Source organism: Oppia nitens, unplaced genomic scaffold (genome assembly GCF_028296485.1).
Source record: "Oppia nitens isolate AA-2021 unplaced genomic scaffold, nextdenovo-longstitch-racon4-pilon3 scaffold1_pilon_pilon_pilon, whole genome shotgun sequence".
Lineage (NCBI taxonomy): Eukaryota > Metazoa > Arthropoda > Arachnida > Sarcoptiformes > Oppiidae > Oppia > Oppia nitens.
In genome coordinates, this window is record NW_026533199.1 from 6174372 (window position 1) to 6197035 (window position 22664).

The 22664-nt window shown below is 26.2% G+C and overlaps 4 protein-coding genes across 4 annotated transcripts; 2 read left to right on the top strand and 2 right to left on the bottom strand.

Moving 5' to 3' along the window:
- The first annotated feature begins 886 nt into the window (after window positions 1-886).
- On the top strand, window positions 887-9748 carry LOC128953012 (homeobox protein Mohawk-like). The gene is made up of 5 exons (XM_054298501.1): window positions 887-1418; window positions 8408-8652; window positions 8715-8911; window positions 9004-9152; window positions 9237-9748. Exons 1-5 carry the CDS (start codon window positions 1403-1405, stop codon window positions 9614-9616), a joined length of 987 nt encoding a protein of 328 aa, XP_054154476.1. The 5' UTR covers window positions 887-1402; the 3' UTR covers window positions 9617-9748.
- Window positions 9749-14417: 4669 nt separating this feature from the next.
- Window positions 14418-16285, bottom strand: LOC128953008 (serine--tRNA ligase, cytoplasmic-like). The gene has a single exon (XM_054298497.1). The coding sequence runs from the start codon at window positions 15954-15956 to the stop codon at window positions 14469-14471; it is 1488 nt and encodes a 495-aa protein (XP_054154472.1). The 5' UTR covers window positions 15957-16285; the 3' UTR covers window positions 14418-14468.
- A 319-nt stretch (window positions 16286-16604) lies between these two features.
- Window positions 16605-19189, top strand: LOC128953004 (E3 ubiquitin-protein ligase MGRN1-like). Its single transcript, XM_054298493.1, has 3 exons — window positions 16605-17765; window positions 17841-18917; window positions 18979-19189. Exons 1-3 carry the CDS (start codon window positions 16791-16793, stop codon window positions 19111-19113), a joined length of 2187 nt encoding a protein of 728 aa, XP_054154468.1. The 5' UTR covers window positions 16605-16790; the 3' UTR covers window positions 19114-19189.
- On the bottom strand, window positions 19134-22157 carry LOC128953002 (coiled-coil and C2 domain-containing protein 1-like). The gene is made up of 9 exons (XM_054298490.1): window positions 21825-22157; window positions 21647-21759; window positions 21205-21588; window positions 20694-21129; window positions 20075-20634; window positions 19725-20015; window positions 19619-19670; window positions 19462-19561; window positions 19134-19399 (listed from the first exon to the last, which is right to left on the bottom strand). The coding sequence occupies exons 1-9, from the start codon at window positions 22066-22068 to the stop codon at window positions 19192-19194; spliced, it is 2388 nt and encodes a 795-aa protein (XP_054154465.1). The 5' UTR covers window positions 22069-22157; the 3' UTR covers window positions 19134-19191.
- Window positions 22158-22664: the final 507 nt, after the last annotated feature.

Consider the following 22664-nt stretch of genomic DNA (forward strand, 5'->3'; position numbering starts at 1 on the left):
AAATTCTATTTATGCAAATAAAGCAATGATTTTGCAATTTTCATCTAAATTACAAATATTTAAGGGAATCACTATTATATGACATTTTAAACTTCAATTTGTTTGTAATGATTGTAGAGAAAAGTCTGTCTCCTATAACATCAAATTGATATGACATAACCTAAGGACTATAAGTATAATAAAAATTATTTTCTTATCTATAAAATATATACTAAAGTTCTTATTATTGTTAAATACAGTATTATGATATGAAAACCAAACAAATTGAAAGTAAAACTTTTATTATACTTTTTGTTTTCACAATCATATTATTTTATTAAAGCACTCTATTTGCCATTTATGCTCATCTCTTATATAATTTGATAACAAATTGATAACATTAACACTCTTACAATTTCATATCAAAAATCACATGAAATAAATGCTATCGCTTTCTAGTTTATAGATACAATATATTTTAAAAGTTTGTTTGTTTTAATTATATTTGTTTTTTTATAAAAAAATTGTGTCACTAAATATAACGTACAGTATATACAAAACATCTTAATAATAATTTATTTCATTAATTGATCCAGTTTTTCGCACTATTATAATTTAAGGAAAATTATATTTAATGATTAATAAATTTTTTAAAATGTGAATACTTTATTAATTTTATTTAAAAAAAAGTCAAATTATAATATTTTATATTTTTAGTTAAAAGTAGTATTTTTAAGAATTAGAAAAGTAATGAAAATTGTAAATATGAGAAAATATCGGAAAATGATATTAAATTTCATGGTATGGTAACTGTTAAAACAATTTTGTTTATGTTTGCATTTATATTAAATATTGAAAATCTCACACCAAATGAGTGAATTATGTAAAACTTTTGAAAAGCAATTAATTAATTAAAACTTAATTGAATTGAGAGTATTGTCAGTGCTGTGTGTGTGAGAGTGCGCTATATTGGTAGCAATGAGAGAGCCGTTTAGTGTTTGAGAGTCAGTGTGTTGTGTTGTGTTAGTACTCTAGTGTTCATACAATCAAACAGTCATACAAATACATACAGTAATATTGTATATATTGAGAGCCACGTGTATTGTATATGCATTTAGCTGTCAATCGACTCTCACTGAAAGCTGTGGTCAAAGTTACTAACTTTTCAAACGCCAAAATGTTGTCTTATTTTTGTTTTTAGTCTATTTAAAAAAAATTACAAATGTATAGAAATTATGTTTTTTAAATAATTTGATATTTATGTGAATTTATACACTTTTAAAAATCAATTCACTTATTGTCCAAAATATTGAAAGTATTGACAGCTTCTAAAAGTAAAGCAAAGATAAAGACAGTGTTTGCTTAAACATTGTGGACTTATTTGCTGTTTTCATATCAAAGTAACTCAATTTATGGTGCAATCATGAAATCAAAAAGAGGTATTTATTAGTTATTATTAATTATATTTTCATTATATTTTTATTAATTATATAAATTACATTAATGTTATTAATATTTAAATAACTGTCACAAATATTAAACAAGTCAACAGTCTTATAACTTATAGGTTATAATCTTGTTATCACTGAAAATATAAATACACTAATGATAAACTTTATATCACATATAAACTTTAATTAACTTAATATTTTAATGTATCAAAATAAATATTTAATCTGTGTTTTGTTATTTAATGAGTTATTGTTAAAATTAACACATTTTTATATAATTTGAGTCAATTTGAAGATTTTCTTCAAAACTATATGAATTCATACATCAGTCAAATATATGTTAATTGAATGAATTTGTGTGAATCAAATAAATAAGTGAAATATGATCTCATTTACAGTTTAATTACTTATTAACAGTTATTGACGTATTTTTCACTTTTGATTAATTTAATTATACATTATGTATTTATTTGTCATTTTTGCGAGTTTGTGATAAAATACAAAATAATTAATTTTAAATTGTTGTATAATTATAATATGATTAAGTTTAAATAATTTTAATAAATTATTACTAATACTTAATACTATTGAAAACTATAGTACTAAAAGCAAAAGACAGTTATAAAGAAAACTACGGTTTTTGACATTAATTGCATTGAAGTTGTAATGCAACCAAAGTTAGTATATTTATTGTAAGATTTTTATTAATTAGTACAGTATAAGCAATTGTTGGCTAATATGATGACATTTCACTATATTTATATGAACTAACTTTTTTTGCTGATAACAAAAACAATATATAAAAAAGATATTTAATAACAATATTTGATATAAAATTAACTATAATTTACAATATTAAATATAATAATAATAAAAGAGTAAAAATTATGAAAGCATTTGTGTAAAGCAATCAATTGGGAACTGTTGTCAACTGTTGTCTTGAATATTGTTTATCAGCCATTCCTATATAATAGGCTTAGATTAGGGCTAATTGTCAGGTGTTTTCTTTGTATTATTGCTTCAATTTTTAAATAAATAGCAATTTAGTTCATCATTGAAATAGACAAATGACATGATATATAAAATATTATGCTTTTTGACTCTTATTATTTGATGGCTACACCTGCCATCCCATCCCTATGCAGCCAATGGTTCATACAGTAACAGCTAATACTACATAAACTATATATTCTTGTATTTCTTGTTCCTGTTGTGTCTTTAGCTGACACACTATAGTCTGAGCACCTGGTTTTGGTTTTGGTTTTTTTAGTACAACCTTCCCTTTATTAATACATCGACTCACCGTTTAATACACTTTTAATATGGTTTAGTCTAAATCATTGACACAATCATACTTTATAATTATTATCATAATCACAATAATATAATATACAAACAAACTTACAATACATATATCTTTATCATACTTTGCTTCAACTTTTTTCCCGTTCTTTAAAAATTAATCTTTTGCTTTAAATTTTTTCATAAATATTATAATTATTTTTTATTATTTATTTATATTAAATTAATAGTTTGCAAACAAATATAAACCTTAAAATTACTTATCAAAATATTTTTTATACAATTATCAAGGAGTACAGTAAATTTTATTTTAAAGTTTTGCGAGAAAATTAATAAATTTAAGTTATAAACTATTCATTTATTATTTAACTATTTATAAGTACAATATTTATTTCAGAAAAAAATATTTGGTTGTTAACTACAGATTGATTTGTTATATTCTTTAATAATTTTCATAAATATTAAGTCAATTTAGTAAAATATTTTTATTTTTAAAGTAATTAAATTAAGTATTATAATAATTTAATATATCCATAGATGTAATGATCTAATTATTTAATTTGTTTAAAAACTAAGAATTACTTCCGAAACATATTTTATAATTTGTAAACAAATATTTATTTATTATTAATATATTTTGATTTTATGTACATATTTTGTTTTTTATTATAAATATATAACATAGATATTTATTTTGAATATAAATGTTACTTTTTTTGTTATTGTTATTGATCTTATTAGATATAATATATATAATTAACTTTTGTTTGATTTTCAATCAGGAAGAGTTATATTAATATATAATAAATACATTTACCGTTTATTTCATAAATAGTGTAAATACAGTATTATAAGTATAGTTGTGTCGACTGATTGGCTTATAGTCTATGAGATCAAAGTCTAAGACAATGAAGTGATAGCTTTGAAGACAAGGACTCGACTCGGACTTTGACATAACATTTAATCGACAGTTAATTTGTGTTTAAAACTTTCTCTTTTTTATATATAATTATTAATTGCAATGGTTTTGTTAGGTATATACAGTATATAATGTATTTATTATATAGTCCTTCAATATCTACAGATTTTGCTGTCATCTCATTGCAGATGATATCTAATGTTCTGTTTTAACGGCAACTGTTCTCAAGGATATGACATACACTGCAATAATACCATATATTACAGAAAAGTGGAAAACTATTAACATTATAACAGTACATATTATACAAAGTATATCTATCTGTTTGGTTTGGTTTTAATTATCACAACTATTCCTATCATTCAACAACGATATCTATAATTTTAAAATTGGTGCCAAAATTCATTAAATTGAATTATTTATTTTGTCATTTATAAGCTTTTAGTTGCCTCAAGCTTTTCAATATAATATTTATAGTTTTTACTTATTATGTGTTTCCGATTAAATTACAGAAGATATAAACTATGTTTTATAAATAGATAACTAAAGAGTAATTAACTAATAGTATACCTGATATCACACGTTTACCTTTAACTAAAACAATTATATTTATTAAATTTAAAATTAACATTTTTTGTTTTATTAAGAATTAAGAAAATAATTTTTAAAAAATAATTTCAGTAAACATTGTATATTTAATAGGATTTTTATTAGTTGTGATAATTAGTTAATATTGTAAATATTTATGAATTAATAGTGAAATGTTTGCTTTGGGTATCAATTATATTATATAATATAAAATAATAATTGAATGCATGGTATGGTATTGACTAGAAATGAGTTGAATTGACGATTACTAGTGACCCACTTTAGTGAGCACTTGGATATGAAACTTAAGAGAACCCGTTGTCGATGTTGTTGTTGCTGTAGTTGTTGAGCACATAAATTGTGAACTGTATTTAGGTCTTAGTTTGGACCTCACCTTCACCTGAGATGACTGACTTTTGGACAGACAAGAGGGCAATAACTTTCTCTAAATGCTATAATATAGTGAAATGAGCTAAATATATATATATATATMTRTACTGTACTGTATATATTGTATTGATGTTACTAAGGGTGCAATTCTAGTCTCATATAAACTTTTGGTATATTTCAATAAAAATATCTTAAACACTGGTTTGGTATGAGTTTCCCAATGAATGCCCTAAACATTGCTTACAGTGCTGTTGGCTCTCAATCACTACTGTCTGAAGATTGTTCTTAGAATATAACATTTGTTAGTCTATAATACAATATATATATATACGGAATGCCTATAAATAAATTAATAAATGAATGAATGCAACGACTGATGACTGCAAATGCCAAACACTGTGAGACTATTTAAATAACTTAAAAACGACTACAAAAACGACTGTCATCTCTAAAAAGTGTAGTCAAGTGTATTCTGTGTGCAAATATATCAAATGTTTCAAAATCTTTAGTAATATATAAAATGTTTCTATTTATATACAATGGCTCTCATGTGAGATCAAGAATTTGTATGATTTAATAAATTAATGCAAACACACAGTTATTAAATGATTACAAAATACACATATATTCAGTGCACATATTCAACGAGACCATGGAATTGATTGCTAACATGTATATTATATATGTATATTATATATATATATATATATATTTACTGTATATTTATATAAATAATTTATATATGTTTTATATATTGTATATAACTGTGATTTTTGGTTGATTTCAAGTGACTTAAAATTGCCAAAAGGGTTTATTAAGAAACTCGTAAACCTTATCGTTTGATTTAAAATATTAATATAAATGTAAAATTAACGAATTGTATAGATATTAAAATTTGTTAGTTTTGAAGGTAAACCCTATTTAGTGAAGAAAAAAGAAGTGGTGAAGACCTTCGAGAAAGTATTTTTCAAAAGTCGCAAATTGTGTTATCTTTTGAAATATCCGCAAATAATGTAAAATATTTGTTTGAAAACTAATAATGAGTTTATGATATTTTGGCACTCATTGACTCTCTTTCCTCACTTAACTTTTGGCTAATATATAGCAAACCTCTGGGTTTTTGTCGATTTTCCTCATTTACTCGAAACACTAGAATATATATAATAGTGGCGTAACTGTCAGCCAATATTGACAATCCATTGCTTACAGAGCTTAGCATACAATCCAAGGGCATTCTCACTGTTTTAAAGCCATTACAGCGCTGTCCCCCTATCTCTATGGCACTGATATCTGTTAAAAGCAAATGTGTTTCATTTCCATATAGGTTTCCTGCACTTTGTCGACCCACATCATCAGCACAGGCATACAATTATGTAGTATAACTCATTGCCAGACCCAATGGCTACAGTTCCAGTGCCTCCCGATCCTGTGCCTCATGACCTTTCAATATTAGACGCTTTCATTAGTTATGACTGTTTTATTATAGCCGCCAATGAATATATTGAATACATTTATAGTGTTTTGGTCTCATGACAGACAAGTCATGCTTTTGATGAAAACATTTGAATACACTATTAGCTAATAGTTTGCCATTTCATCCACTTATCGATAATAGCATACAAACACTGCCTTTCAATGCATCATTATATTTCAATTTACTTTAATAATAATAATATCTTATAAATGTTTACAATTTTTAAATATAATACTTATAGTGATTACTATATAATTTGTCTGTCATTAAATTTTTATCAATTGATTATACAATTTTGAGTATATAGTGGTTAACGGTATGATCTGACCTGTTGACCACCATCTGCTTTGTCTAAATGATTGACATTTATTGTATTAATGTATATTTAATAAGTTATTTGTTAAACGCAATACAATTTTTATAATTTAGATGAATTAAAATACAGTTAAATAGAAATTCTTTTATTTTTTTATTTTGGAATACAATATATTATGATTTTATATAAGTTTAGTATTTATAATAAAGTTTTTAAAATTTCAATAATTGTTGCCAATTATGTTGATTTGATTTTCCTCTTATTATTCGTTTTTTATTTTATTTTTTCGAATAATCATTTAGTACAAATTTGTTATTAATTTTAAATAAAAAATTATCGATAATTTCACATTTCTCATTTATATTTGAGTTGTTTAAAATAGTTATTTTATATTTAATTGATATTTTTATTTAAAATAGTATGATACTAGTATGATGATATAGAACCCAGACATATGACTTAAAATTTTTAAATATATTAAAGTAATTGGAGTTATTTAAACAAATTATTTAATAACAAAAAAAGTTGTTGTCAGTAATTTGATATTTCTTTTAAAAAATAGCTTTTAAAAATAATTTTATTTATAATTAATTTGTAAAAAATAAATTATTAACACATTTTAAAATATATTTATAATTCTAATATATCGTTGAAAAACAAAATACAAATCTAATTTCTATTTTTGAAGAATTCCAAAAAATATTTATCAATTATTATTTGTTAAGACATGTATTGATTTTATGTTAGTTAGTCTACTCTTAATTCATAATTGTTTTGATTGAAACATATTTTGATATTAATTTTTAATTTTATAATATATAGATTTAATCACAATATAATTAATTTACATACAATATCTTTGATAATTTGTTTGAATACCCCTTTGGTTATACCTTATAAACCTTGCAAATGACAGTTATGTTTAACATGTCATCCAAGGAAAGTAAAACTCGGATTATTTATTGCATATAATTTCATACAATTTCATAGAATTGCAATAAATAACAAATCAAAAACATGAAGGTTTTATTTTGTTGTTATATACCTATTAATAAAATTAACAATTAACAAATACTTCAAATGTTTTCCTATATGTGATAATATTTGATGTTTTGATAGCTTATGTTTATTATATAAGTGAATAAAAAAGCGAAATAGAGATGAAAGAAATATAAAGTTAGCTATAGTTGTGATCTGAGTCTAAAAGCGGAAGTCAAACTCAATTTGGTTAACACAACACTAAATAGATATGCTTTTAACGACTATTTTTAAACTAATGTCTTAAATCTATTAAACAATAAGCTATAAAAGTGACTGTTTAGTAATGATTCATTGATTCATCAAAATTCATTGAACGGTTAATTATTGGATGAATGACACAACTTTTATCTAAACTCTAATTTTATTTAAATTATTACCTAATTTGAGTTAACAATGAGTTCAAGTGCAACAACTCTTCAATCCTTAACCTATGGTCTAACATCACGAATATTCTTGTGGTTATTCACTCAAAAAAAACAAAGAAGTGATGCAATCTTAGTATTTGATTTCATTTAAATCCGTTATATATTTAACATACTTTTAACAATACTATATATATATATAAATAATTTGAACAATATATGATATATATATATACTCTGTATATAAATTATTATACTTGTTTGGATTGAAGCCAGTGTTTAAAAAATAGTTATCTTTATCATACATGAAAACTGACACAACTTTTATACATTGACTTTGAGTTGAAGGCACACACATAGGTTCACGTCCTGTCCCTTACATTATAGTTTGATTAGTGATTCAATTAATAATATTGTTATATTAGTAAAATTTTACGAATAGATATATTAATATTAAATAAAAATGATTGACTTATTGACATTTGTAATATATTGCTATATATTATATATTATCTAACATTTTAGTTAAATCTTACAAAAACTAAAGTTTGGTTTAAATAATTGATTGTATTATTACATTTGAAGGGCGAGACAGTCGCCATTCTAGCGGTCATTTTGGTATCGGTTCCATGAATGACATGAATGACTCTTCAGCCTTTGGTTTTCAATCATCAAACAATGATAGTAATGGTAGAAAACGAAGAGGAAATTTGCCTAAAGAATCGGTTAAAATCCTAAGAATGTGGTTATATGAGCACCGATACAATGCTTATCCGTCAGATCAGGAAAAACTATTTCTATCACAAGCGGCCAATCTGTCAATTCTTCAGGTATTGTGGTATAGATATAATAAATTATTTAAAATAATAAAAATAATTGTATCGTATATAAGGTGTGCAATTGGTTTATAAATGCGAGGCGAAGAATATTGCCGGACATTATCCGAAAGGAAGGAAATGATCCGCTTTTGTTTACAATCACTCGTAAGAGCTCAACGAGACGACAGAGTAATGTAACCGACTCTTGCAATGGTTCCAATTCATCCGCTTCTGAAGATGGTTTTGGATATATTGTCACAACTAATAGCAGGTATTAATTAGTTATAATTTGAAGGAAACAAACAATTAGTGATTAAAAGCGGAATTACAGTTGAATTAATGTGTTATTTGTTTTGCTTTAAGACATTCTGATGACAGTCAGAGCTCTGGTGAGAGTGAAATTGATACCCAGTCTGACAGTGGAAGTACGACAAGTACTGCCATCAGCTCATATATCAGTACCTGTAGTCGACCCCCCAGCACATCATCATCAAGTGGCACGTCTTGGACGGGTAAGTGTCTGATTTAATTAGAGATTAGTTGATAAGATTAAATGTTATGCATGACGTGATCTTTACTTAAACTTGATTTCATAGACTCGCCCATTAAACTAACTAAAAGATGGCGAAAGAATCATGAAGAGGATCAGATACGTCACCAATCAATGGATAATAATTTTTATTCGAGTCGTAAACCAAGTGCTTTGGATCTATCCTTTAGTCCTCCGCGAAACTCAAACACATCTATTGTCAATTGGCTCAATCAAAGCACTGGTATTGTTGCTCAAAGTCCGACAAACGCTCATTTATTACACTCTCCAGAGATGGAAATGTCTCCTTTGCCATCATCTGCATCTTCATCTGAAGAACCATTCAGTTACCTATACTTATTGGCGTCGGCGGCAGTCGGAGAACTGGAGAGACAAAGGTTAACGAATAGTAGTGTTCAAAATATAGCTCTCGCTGTCAACACATAGACATATCACGCTTATCCTAATATTGTTCATTTCCCATGACATCCGACATCCTATACCTTCATAACCATTATAAATAGGGTTTTGTCACTTCAGACAATCAAAACTGATTTATATATTATATATATAAATATTTTAAAGTAATTTTGTTATAATTAATACAAATTGTGTTTTAATTGATTTAATACAATTAATAATAGATATATTATTAAATGAAGTTTTAATATGCTTTAACTAAAAAGCCTATAATAAAGTGCCTTTCCATATAATATTATACTCAAGATATTACATAATATACAATATGGGTTACCTATGTTTTGCTCAAGTTTTTTATATCACTAGTTTTGTTAGTTTTTTTTTCGGGCGTTCAATAATTTTTATTGATATTTCGAGATATTAATGATAATTAATGACAATTAATAGATGCATTGTGTAGATTAAGTTGGAGGAGTGGACTAGTCATTCATGTCATGCATGTCCCCAATTATGTTTATATATAAATGTTATATATATATAAATTTATATATGTTTATCAATTAACGTAGATTCTAATGATTAGATTTATACAAATAAACTTATATTTGGTTACCTTTTATATCCAACAGTCAGTGTATTATATATTTGGGATTTTTGACTTTAACAGCAAATTAATAACATTATTATGAATTGTTATAATTTAAAAATCACACTTAAAATGTGCTAAATTGTATTACTACCGTAAACTTGGTTATGTAATATAATTATAATAGATTATCAATTAAAAATTTACATATTATGTATAAAAATTTGGTAACCAAATTAACTAACATTAATAAAGTGTGACAATTTTGAATGTTTATAATGATTTTACATTTACATAGATTGATATACTTTAGATTTATGTTTAATTTTATTAAAGATATTGATTGATTTTTTTTAAATATCAAAACAAATGGCCATAAATTAGTTAACAATGGTTAATATTAATGTTAATTAATTAATGAATTAATTAAATTATTAGATAAGTTTGCAAACATTCCAATGAATTTGTTTGAATCATTTCTGATTTTTTGTTTGTCAATATTATATACACATTATAATACATATACAATATATAATAAATTATAAATATATACATAAAAAAATTATGATTTGCCTTTTGCTCATTCATTTGTATATTATTATTATAAAATAATAATTACATTTATTGATTAAAATTATATATGAAAACGAATTAATTATTTGTTATATTATTAAATTTAAATGTTTTGAATAAAGTTTGTTTGATTATAATATAGTGTTTTAGTTTATTTATAGTATTTTACTAAATAACTATTTTAATTGATAATATTTCTATTGTAATAAAATATTACAATCTTATAAATTATACTGTAATTTATAATACGGTATAATAAGTATTGTACAGTATTGCAGATTTAAGTATTGTAATAATAAATTGTAATAATATTGTATTAAATATTAATTTTAGTTTTTATTCTATTAATTATTTTATTTTTTTAAAATTTAATTTACAAGATTAAATTTTTTATTTATATTTTAATTAGATATTCTCAATAATTTTTATACGGGTAACTTAAATGGTAACTTAACTTATAAGGTAATAACTCATTTTTACAGTATATTTAGTGTGTATATTACTGTAGTTTATAAATAAATTGGCGATGTTTGAACAATATCTAAATCTAAATAAATTGATTATGCTTAAATAACAATATAATAGTTATTTTATTTGATTAAATAATATACATTACTATAAAACATTATACATATACTATACTTGTATATCTTATATGTGTAATGTTTTACTGTATGAGATGAAAAACTTGATTTTTTTGTTATAGGATAAACCACAAAACAAATTATTATAATAAAAATTATATTATAGTAGAATAAATTAAGAATTAATTAAATTTTATTGTAATTGAATATTGAAAACAATAAATATGTTGACCGAAAATATTTATGAATTATTTTTTTTAAATAACAATAAAATTAAAGGTTATTAATATTATTAATTCATAACAATATACAGTGCGTTGCAATGCATTGAAACACTTACTGTAGTAAAAGTCAAATAACATTTTATGCAATTGGAAAGCACTGTAGTTTGCGATTAACATTAATGTATCTATAGTTTCAAAGTTGTTTAAGTCTTGTTAATACAGTTTAACTTAATTTGTTAATAAAATATGCAATTTATGTCTGTTTTATATTAAATGTTGAAATAATAATTATATTTTGTCTACAATTTTTAAAAATATATTATTACTAATTACTCAAATATTTTAATTATTTATCAAAATTTATATTGTATTGGATATATTTAATAATTATTAGTATACATAATATAATAAATAAACAAATATTTTAGTAAATTAATAAATATTAATATAAATTGTTTTATGAAACATCATTTGAATCTACTAATTGTATACAACTTTTGAAATTACATAATAAAAGTTAATACAATTGAATAACAAATTATAATTTCATATTAATGTATAAATTATTTGTAGGACAGCTTTAAATGATTTATTTGTTTAATTATTTAACTCTAGTAAGTACTGTACTAAAAGAAAAATACGTTATGTTATGTACTCTATTAATAATAATAATAATAATATTGTCCGCTTATAATACAAAACATTTGTGACAATAAAAATTAACAAATAATAGTTATATTCATTATATAAAGAAAAAATATGTTTAATGTATAACATATCAATATTTCAATCTAATGTACATACAGTATAATAATCTTTATTATTATTATTTCTAAAAATATATTTTACCAGTTTTTATACAGCAGTTAGAAATTTTATTTAACTTTTGAAGCATTTATTACAATTGTAGTCAAATGTTATTAAAATACAAATCAAATCGTAGTATAATATAGTTATTGTAAATATAATTCATAAATACATGTTATACTCCTATTTCTAATCTATAAATTATACAAAGTATTGTTTGCATTCATTTTCCTCTAATAAAACGTCTAAAATTATCTAAATGTAAAATATTATCATTTTAAGACATATATATATATATATATATATTTATAATAAGTTTTAATTATCATTACAATTAATAAATAATTATTATACACTATATCATATATATATATATAATTTTTATATTTTCTTATTGCTCTGACATTTGTTTAGAAAGTAAATGTTTATTTAAAATAACACACTCTTGAAATATAACTTATTATAAGTGTTCAAAATTTTGATTGCAAGTAATATTAAATATCTGTAATAATAAAAATAAGACATCTATTACCTGTAGTAGAGACCGGAATCCCGTAGGATCGGGACGTTGTTTGAAATTCATTTCTTAAATTTCAATGAATGACATAAATTAAAGACAAAGTTTGTGTCAAAAGCTCAGGCAATCAATTCTCAACTCTAAACTTATAATGTCTTTTATATCACGTATTATAAGTGAACTGATAATCAAACAATTTATCAGCCATTTGGCCACAAGTGGTCAAACCGGTCACTAATGTTGTCATAAAAATCAAGATTCTTTTGGCGATAAAATTTCACACAATTTTTATATTTTAGACGTTTGAAAGTCATTAAATTGAATTACATTTTTGAGCATAAATTTAAAAGAAATAGTTTTAAAAAACCATATTTAGGACATATTTGCTGAGTTTGTTACTAAAATTACTTAAACTTAATTAATTTTAAAATGTGAATTATTTGCCTAAATTATATTTTAACAGTTTATAATTTAAAGTTTAATAATTAAACTTTAAGTATAACAAAACATAAATCATATTAAAATAAAAACAGCATGATCATTTTTATTGTAATATATTCTATTTCATATATAGATATTTTAATTAAAATATTAATAATAAAATGTTATAATTTGAATATTTTAAAGCAATTTAATATTACAGGTAATGCAGTTGTAATAAACAATTTTCTATTTGTTACTCAAAACATATTTCACACTTAATGTAACGCAACAGTGAATATACTTTATAAACTTTTTTTAATTTATAAATTATAATACAATTAAATTGAATTTCCCATACATGTCTCAATTCATTATTTTTTAATTTGATATATTAAGTTTTGATAGCTTATTATAACAAACATAAATTCAAATAATTATAATATGAATAATTTAAACACATATATTATAGCTTATCACATACTTAATTTATAATTATGATACTACTGTACTCATACTGTATAAAAATAGCTCATTTTATTACAATAATTATTATAAAGCAACGAATAATTAAATTACCGTATTTGATGTGTTTGTCATATTATATCAGTATTTAATTGTATATTGAAATACAAATATATAATATAAAAATTGTGTTCATTACACAAATAGTTATTTTAAAAATTAATCAAATTATGAAAAAATCAAGTAATAAAATGAATATTACAGTACATGTGATTATCAATACTTATACTGTATATTACTGTATATTTTAAAAATGTAAGAAATTAACGGATTTACTAATGTTGTGATTGAAAGACAATTTAAAAATATATTTTCAAATACTGGTAAATTTCTTATAAAACATAAATCAAAATTTATTTTTAAAATTTCATAAAACTTAAAACAATTTTTAGGTAAACAAAATGTGACCTAGTTAATTCGATTATTTAAAATTTTTTAATAACTTAATAATAAAATCTTATTATTCAGACAATATGATACAAGTAGTTCATAAAGTTCATAAATATTTCAAGTAATTCATATATCGTAATTATATTGGCTTATATTTTATTTAAATAGTTAAAAAAAACATTATATATAGATATCAAGAATTAATTTAAATTCAATTTTATATCAAATAATTGTTATAATTAATAATTCATTATTATTTAGTAGTTGTCAATTGATTTATGAAAGGAATCAGTTGTCTATACTTTGGTGGCATAAACTCTTGCAAAGGTTCGGGAATTTTAATGCCATCTTTCGTTTGGTGGACTTCTAGTATAACACAAATAGCACGTGTGACGGCACATAACGTGCCATTAAGCATATGCACGTACTCCACTTGACCGGTCATTTTTTTTGTCTGTCCAAACCTTATCTGAAGATTTCTCGATTGATAATCAGTACAATTGGAAACAGAAACCAATTCTCTAAAGGCTTGAGAGCCTGGAAACCACGCCTCGAGATCATACTTCATGGCAGCGGCATTATTAAGAGCACCCGAAACTATATTTACAATTTGATAGGGAATGCCTAAAGATTGGTAAAACTTTTCTGCGTTTTGAATCATTTCATGAAAGTAATCCCAAGACTTAGTCGGTGCCGACACTATAAACTGTTCAATTTTCTCGAACTGATGGACTCTAAATATTCCTCGAGTATCTCTACCATGAGCTCCAACTTCTTGTCGAAAACAAGTTGAAAGTCCCGCGTATTTAAGAGGCAAAAGTGATGGATTCAACCATTCATTTCGGTGTAAAGCCGCTATTGGTTGTTCAGCGGTGGCAATCAAATACTTGTCCTCAGCGTCTTCACTGTCTTTATTTGAAATAACTTTATAGAGCTCGTCATCAAATTGGCTCAACTGAGCCACAGAACTCATTAAACTCTTTCTCATCCAAAAAGGTGTATATAATGGCTGAAACTCACGATCAGTGAGATATCGTAAAGAATATTGAATGAGAGCCTGTTGTAACCAAATGGCCGGACCAGTTAAGAAGTAACCACGAGAACCTGATATATCTGATCCATGCTCTGCATCCATACCACCAATCATTTGTATTAAGTCCACGTGAGACAACAATTTATGATCTCCTTCCAGTTGTTGGTCTTTATTATTAAACTGACCCCAAGTCCTGATGACAGCATTTTCATCCTCATCACCACTGATGGGAACGTCTGGATGTACAAGATTTCCGATTTCACGTAAAATATTATTGCGTTCGGTCTCTAAATTAGTCAATCTATTGGTCAATGAAATGATCCCTTCCTCCACCTCTTGTCTCATACGTTTGAGGTCTTCAAGTGTATTGATTTCATTAATCTCATTGACTCGAGTAAGCAATTCATTCAAATCAAATACTCCTTTATTGTTGTCTTCTTCATCAGTAATAGATGTTTTAGATGGTTCTTCGGGAGACTCTTTAGACGATTGTTTCATTTGTTTCATACGATTTCCATACTCTTTAGAAATTTTATTCTTTGCTTTATTCAGTTGATCCAAATTATGGCGTGTTTTACGCCATTCATTGTCCAAATTAATCACTTGATCCACACTCTTGGTGTCTGCAAACCGATTGCGAACATTAGTGCGAACTCTCTCGGGATCACCGCCTTTGTCTTCGCGAAACAGATCCAAATCCAAAACCATTTTAACAATTGTTTTGAAAAATTAACAAAAAATAAAACAAATAACAATTTGGTGACAATTGGGTGACAATTGGTTAACACTTTTATGTAAGTAATGAAGTAGTGATGCAATGATTATGTCTTAACAGCAATCAGTGTCCATATGTTTGGAAACAATGCGTCAATCAATCAATTGTTGAATCAATACTATGATTGCCGGCAAACACTCAACACATACAACACCTAACACTTCACACAAACATTATTTCAATACTAAACTCTAAATAATTGTTCCCTTAATTGTATGTCATTTAAAATCAATCAATTCATTGATAACCCAAACCCTATATTCAAGTGTACTATTATTTGTGAATATAAAGGGAGCACAACGTGTCCATTGAGTTCAATCACATATACTATTAGAGTTGTCATACAAACACATATTAATATTATTATAACTATAATAACATATACTTTGATTATTAGATAATATAATTGAATAATTAAAGTCTATTTCTAATATGAAAATTGTCATTATATTAATGTTTTGCTCATTAATATCATAATAATTACAATAATTGTTGACCTGTAAGATGTCAACCCTATTAATACGCAATCATATCATTGAATGGTTTATATTATAGAGTATTATAGTATGTATTGTAATAAGTAATGACGTAATTGATTGAAATAATAAATGAATCGATGATTGAGTCATAGGTTTGTCATTAAAGGACTCAATGACTGACCGATTGTTTGTAAACATTGTTGACATTTGTAGTGATGTTTGACTTTGAATACAATCATCTGATTGAAGACCATTGACTGACACTCAAAGACCAAAAAGTGATCACAAATGGGAAACTTGTGGAGTGGTCGACAAAATGGTCGCATTGAGGAAGTGGACAACAGTAGTGATAATGTGTATTGTTATCCACCGAAAAGTGGTCACTACTTCAGCAGTCACTTCATTATGGGTGGCGAGAGGTTTGAGTCGTGTTCTCCCGAAGCCTATCTGTTCGGTGAAAACATGGATCTAAACTTCTTAGGCAGTCATCCGACACCATTCCCATACTCAGCTCCCTTACCACAAGAACCCACTCGCACTTTAAGAGCATTGATTAATATTAGGAAAGAATCGCTTCGATTGATTCGCGTTGTGACCAATTGTGATGATATTAAAGATAAAGATGTATTGGATGTGTTGTCACCAACCGATGAGACCAATGCTGACACAAATAAAGAAATTGTTTACAACATTGAGTTTGCCTTTGATTCAGATGTCAGATGTGCCATAACTATACACTATTTGTGTACTGAAGAAGTCACTTCCAATGGACTCATTTATACTTCAAAAGAGTCAAACATGAGTTCAGAGACTTTTTTCTTTAAGAGAGGTCCAAATCAATTGTTTAGCCAATCTTCTCATGTCTTCAATCCATCACTTTTTTCTGATGAAGAGCTCACTTATCGTACGATTGATGAAAAAGGAGAATATGATGGATCTGTTTTACTTCCCGTTGTTATACATTGTGTGGCCCAAGAAGGCGAAGAGCCGCGACAGTCACACACTTTGATTGCTGTCGTTGAACGTAATCATGAAAATACTCATATAATCAAACCATTGAAACAAAAGCTTTTTGTCGATGGCTTAACTTATTTGTTGCAAGAAATCTATGGAATTGAAAACAAAAACGCATTGACTGTCACAGGAGATACTTCTTTATCAAATAATAATGACGAAGATATCGAAGACAATGCAAGTGAATGTGTTATTTGTATGAGTGATTCAAGAGATACACTTATACTTCCGTGTCGTCATCTTTGTCTTGTAAATATCACTTATATTTGTTGTAATTAACAATTTATTAACTTTAATTGACATTCACTTTATTTCTAATACCAGTGCAATGGTTGTGCCGATTCATTACGATATCAAGCCAACAACTGTCCCATATGTAGGGCGCCTTTTAGGGCATTACTTCAATTAAAAGCTGTTAGAAAAGCATTTGTTCCAAATATAGGATCAAATCCAAGCACTTATGTTAATCATCACCAGCTTATGTCTTCTAATAGTTCTACTGATTTAGTGGACATACCTCCTGGTTATGAACCAATTTCTTTAATCGAAGCACTAAACGGTCCCAATTCACATTCATTATCGCCGTTCAAAACGAATTGTGGTGGAAGTGAAACACCAATTAATGTTAGAAAATACCATAAAAATGAACAAAAGTCAAGAAAAGGTAATCAAATGTTTAATACAAGCAATGGATCTGATGTTCCAACCGATACGGTAACAGTTATGACAAGAGCTCCAGTTGTTCGTTCACGAGTGTCAACTGCTAGCAGTCCTACAACTCCTGAAGTTGTTGTTTCTGAAATTCCTGTTTCACCGATAAAAGACAACGTAGACAACAATCTAAATATTGAAGTGAATGAACGCGAGTTATGGCGGCGATCATTGGTTACGAATTCAAAACCAATCAAATCGGTTGATGATAACGGAAGTGCTTCATCTTCTACTTCTTCAACAGGAATTGTTGAGAATATTGCACTTCAAGAAAGAGTTAGACTTTTATCTCAAGAAAAGTGTGAAGACGAATGTGATTATATGAATGAAAATGAAGATAAAGAGAAGATTACTCGAGAGGACAATCAGTTTGAAGGTTTTGCGGTCAACGCAATGAAGGATTCGCCCGGAAATTCGAGTCCTGTCTCTATTGGAATCTCTTCTGCTTCCTATCCAATGTTGAGCTTAAGAGACGGAATTGATGACCAACAGGCTATGGATCCAGAAGATGATCTTCTCTCAGTTGCCACTATTAGCAGCACTAATAACATACTCATTCGTCCCGAAGATTTATGCGATAACTTTAATCCATCCGATTATAAAAGTAAATGTAATCAAACTCTTTCCTCATTTAATCATAATTTTGATACTAATTTACTCATTTCTGGAGCGGAAATCCCTCAACAAATCGTAAGTTTAATTATCATATATTTATTTCCAATGTTTTAATTATTTTAAAATTTAAATTAAGATTGAAACCAAACAAATGGATAAATCGCCAAATATGGTTAAAAAATCACATGAAATAAAACAAATGTCAATTCGTGTGAAATTAGCTGAAACAGAGATTATAGACGATTTGGATACTGATTCTAATGATGTATAAATTAGTTGAAAAACATAACATATATTATAAAATCATTTATTTAAATTAACTTTAAATTTTAAAATAAAAATAAATATTTCAGACAAAAACAAGCCATTTCTCTTTGACTTCTTCTACTTGTTTAGCGAGTAATGGTTCCCTAATTTTAACCTTTGCTTCAATGCGACCGCCGACTGGTTTTCTGCCTTCTGTTAAAGTGAAGGTCTCATGAATAGTGCATTTACTCTCCAAATCAGTCAGTTTGATGACTGCAGTGCCTATTAATGTGTCACTTCTGAGAAATCCTCTAAATAATTATCGTTAAAAATATTTAATTATTTTGTCATTAATTTGATGAGAAAGACAAACCCTTTGGATATGATTTCCAATTTCAAAGGATGTCTTTTGAAAATTCGTGGTAATTGTCGTGATTTACGATCGATTTGAAACTTAAATGTTTCATTGAATACTACAATAAATACACACAAAATTTAATTTATCTAACGAATTGATAAAGTATTCAAACCTGGATTCACACTGTTTTTAACAGTTTTTGTTCGCGTTGTTTGATTTTTATCCTATTTATGTAATTTTATTAAATTCAAAATTTATTTACTTTGGAGAGCACTTACACTGGGAAATGGAAACTCAATTTTGATGTAAGTGTCGATATCAGGTTTGCCCACTATATCGATGGCTTTTAACACTTCTAAAGACACTTCATTAATAGCCACTTCGGTATTACAAATAACTATAGAAAAAGTTCGCGTTTCGTATTTAATATCAGGAACTTTATGACCATTTCTCCAGCGATTTAACAATACATCCAAATCTTTACAGCTATCGGTCGCATACTTTTCAAACTTAGATGCCGTCGATATATCGCCCAAATGTAAAAAATATTCTCTATTTCTTTTACACATCTATTTAATCGATTAATTCAATATAAAAATAATGTTAACATAAATAACTAAAATATTACCTCAATTTGATTCTGCATTTCGACTTCAATTTTACGAAACATTTCTTCTCTCTCTAAGTCATTGACATCTGAAGACTCAGTATGCGATACAATGACAAAGTCATCTGTCATTTGTGGTGGAGTTGGTATAGAAGTGGCGTCAATAGGCAAACCATTTTGTGTGGCCTCAATCAATGGATCAAATCCCTTAGCCATTCTTAAATATTCTTTAGCCTGTTGTATGTTTCCCTTCTGTTTCGATTCAAGTGCTGCCTCTTTGAAAAGTCTCTGTCTTTCTAAAAGATAATTTAATTGTTTGTTTGCCGTAGAAGTGGCTCTTTTAAGAAGTGGTTTTTGAGTGCTTTTTGGAGGCGTTGAGTCTTTTGTTGTAGTTTGTTGTTGTTGTGATTGTTGTGATTGTTGTGGTGGTGGTGGCTGTTGTCGTCTATCAATTAGTGGTTTGTTTGCAGAAATCGGTAACTTATTTAAATTAGATTCTGCTATGACTTCACTCGTTTGTTTAACACTTGAAAATTCAGTCTTTTGTGGACCAGAATTAGGGACAGGAATTGAACCAAATCCTAATATTTTACATAAATTATTCTTATGTTATGAGTTTAAACCATATCTATTGAAATACCTGGAGGTGTGGGTAACTCATCAAAATCAACAGGTTTTCCGCGTTTGTAGTCTTTGATAGCATTTTCGTATTGTTTTATTATTCTTCCTAAACGTCTTGATTTAGAAGAATTATTCTCTTGGTTTGCCACTTCTAATGTTGATTTAAATTTAGTCATTCTTTGATCTAATGCTTCCATAACAGTATTAGGTGGTGGCGGAGCATTAAAATATTTTTTGGCATCTTCTTCTGTTATTTCAACGTTTTCTATATCTATCTGATCTACACTTTCATTGTTGTCATTTGATTCAATTGTTTGACTTGGAGTTTGGTTTTCAGTAATGACTTTTTCAGAATTTTGAGAAGTGCTGGGCATTACAATAGTTGGTGATTCGGGTAATGCACTTAAATCAACAGATTTTCCATCTTCTAAGGCTTTAATTAAGATTTCAATTTGCTGTTATAGACAATTAAAATAAGTTTTATAAATCATATTATTATTATTATTCTTATTAAACTATTTTTTACAAACTTTTGCTGTTTTTATGTGAGCTAAAGCAACACTTTGTTGACCACATTTTTTGGCCGAAAGCGCGGCTTTTTTATAATCATCTCTCAAAGTTATAAGACGTGTCGTTTGATTTATAGAGTTTGTCTCATTTGAATTAACCGATTGACTATTCACTTCACTTGTAATCATTTGTTGTCTTTTAGGCATCGGTTCTGATGATCCCATTGTCGTCTCAATCTTACTTTTAGTCATCACTGGTAATATATTTTTTGTGTCCATTTGTTTAATGAATTGTAAATCAATTTGCGATGAATTCTGTTGTGTTGATGGCAAGGGTTTGCTTTCATTTTTACTATTATCTCTATTTACCACAGATTCGTCCGAAACAATTGATTTAATTTCAGACTAAAATCAAATAATAAATTATTTATATTTTTTAAAATGATATAAAAATGAAAATTACCAAAAATTGTTCGTCATTTTCATCTATATCTTCATCACAATCATCTATATCTTCATTTAAATTTCCAATTACTTCCAAATTATCAAAATTTAATAAATCGTTTGACAACATAACTAAAGACAAGAAAAAATATAAATCAAATTAAATTAAAATAAAATAAAATATAAATATATCTTACAATTGCTGTTATCATTAAATTTTGATGTTTTCTTAATTTTATTGTCTTTAGTGACCACTTGTTGATTACGTTTAGTGTTAACCGCCGATGAAATGTTTGATTGTTTACCTTTAGTCGTATAAATCTTACCACTAATAATAGCATTTAACTCGTCCTCCAAGTCTTCGTTATCTTCTTCAGACATATCATTCATGTCATTATTGTCTGTCATTTGTAAAAAATGTTTCATATTTTGTAAATCCATTGTTTGGACAATAAATCAATTTATATACAAATCATTCAAATATTGTTTAATTAAATGTATTATTAATTTCATTCAATGTTTTGTTGTTATGACTCATATTTGTAAACAAAACAACACTCAATGCAATGCATTAGATGTTCAAAACAATTGCTTTTGATAACCAAACCGAAACCAAACCGAAAACAATTTGAAAAGTTTCATGAATTTATTATTAATTATATTTTTTTTGTCTATTAAAATCTATATAAATAGAAATAACTAAAAAATATTTAATTTATTTATATTTATATTATAACTTATATATAATATGTAATATAATTTATAAGTTTCAATAGAAATATAACTAAAAAAATGTATTATCTTTTGATTATTTTGTATTGATTACCGATAATTACCGATAATTTTATAAAGTTAGGGACACTTCATTTAAAAATAAATAATATAAAATTATTTTAGACGAAAAATACAATTATTGAAATTTTTAAATACAATTTCCTCTATATTTTTGTTGTCTAATCGGCAAAGTTTTTGACACTTGACCACAAACTGCGGCCCAACTAATACCTCGATAGCGATATTTCGTTCTCTATTCTCAC

What these genes read in the sequence shown, in the direction of transcription:
- LOC128953002 (XM_054298490.1), bottom strand. Translation starts at nt 22,068, where the DNA reads ATGGATTTACAAAATATGAAACATTTTTTACAAATGACAGACAATAAT. An exon ending in AAATGCAGAATCAAATTGAG is followed by an intron (nt 20,016 to 20,074) that starts GTAATATTTTAG and finishes TCGATTAAATAG; the next exon opens with ATGTGTAAAAGAAATAGAGA. An exon ending in TTGGAAATCATATCCAAAGG is followed by an intron (nt 19,400 to 19,461) that starts GTTTGTCTTTCT and finishes ATAATTATTTAG; the next exon opens with AGGATTTCTCAGAAGTGACA.
- LOC128953004 (XM_054298493.1), top strand. Translation starts at nt 16,791, where the DNA reads ATGGGAAACTTGTGGAGTGGTCGACAAAATGGTCGCATTGAGGAAGTG. An exon ending in CGTGTCGTCATCTTTGTCTT is followed by an intron (nt 17,766 to 17,840) that starts GTAAATATCACT and finishes TTCTAATACCAG; the next exon opens with TGCAATGGTTGTGCCGATTC. An exon ending in CGGAAATCCCTCAACAAATC is followed by an intron (nt 18,918 to 18,978) that starts GTAAGTTTAATT and finishes ATTTAAATTAAG; the next exon opens with ATTGAAACCAAACAAATGGA.
- LOC128953012 (XM_054298501.1), top strand. An exon ending in ATTGTCACAACTAATAGCAG is followed by an intron (nt 8,912 to 9,003) that starts GTATTAATTAGT and finishes TTTTGCTTTAAG; the next exon opens with ACATTCTGATGACAGTCAGA. An exon ending in AAGTGGCACGTCTTGGACGG is followed by an intron (nt 9,153 to 9,236) that starts GTAAGTGTCTGA and finishes TTGATTTCATAG; the next exon opens with ACTCGCCCATTAAACTAACT.
- LOC128953008 (XM_054298497.1), bottom strand. Translation starts at nt 15,956, where the DNA reads ATGGTTTTGGATTTGGATCTGTTTCGCGAAGACAAAGGCGGTGATCCC.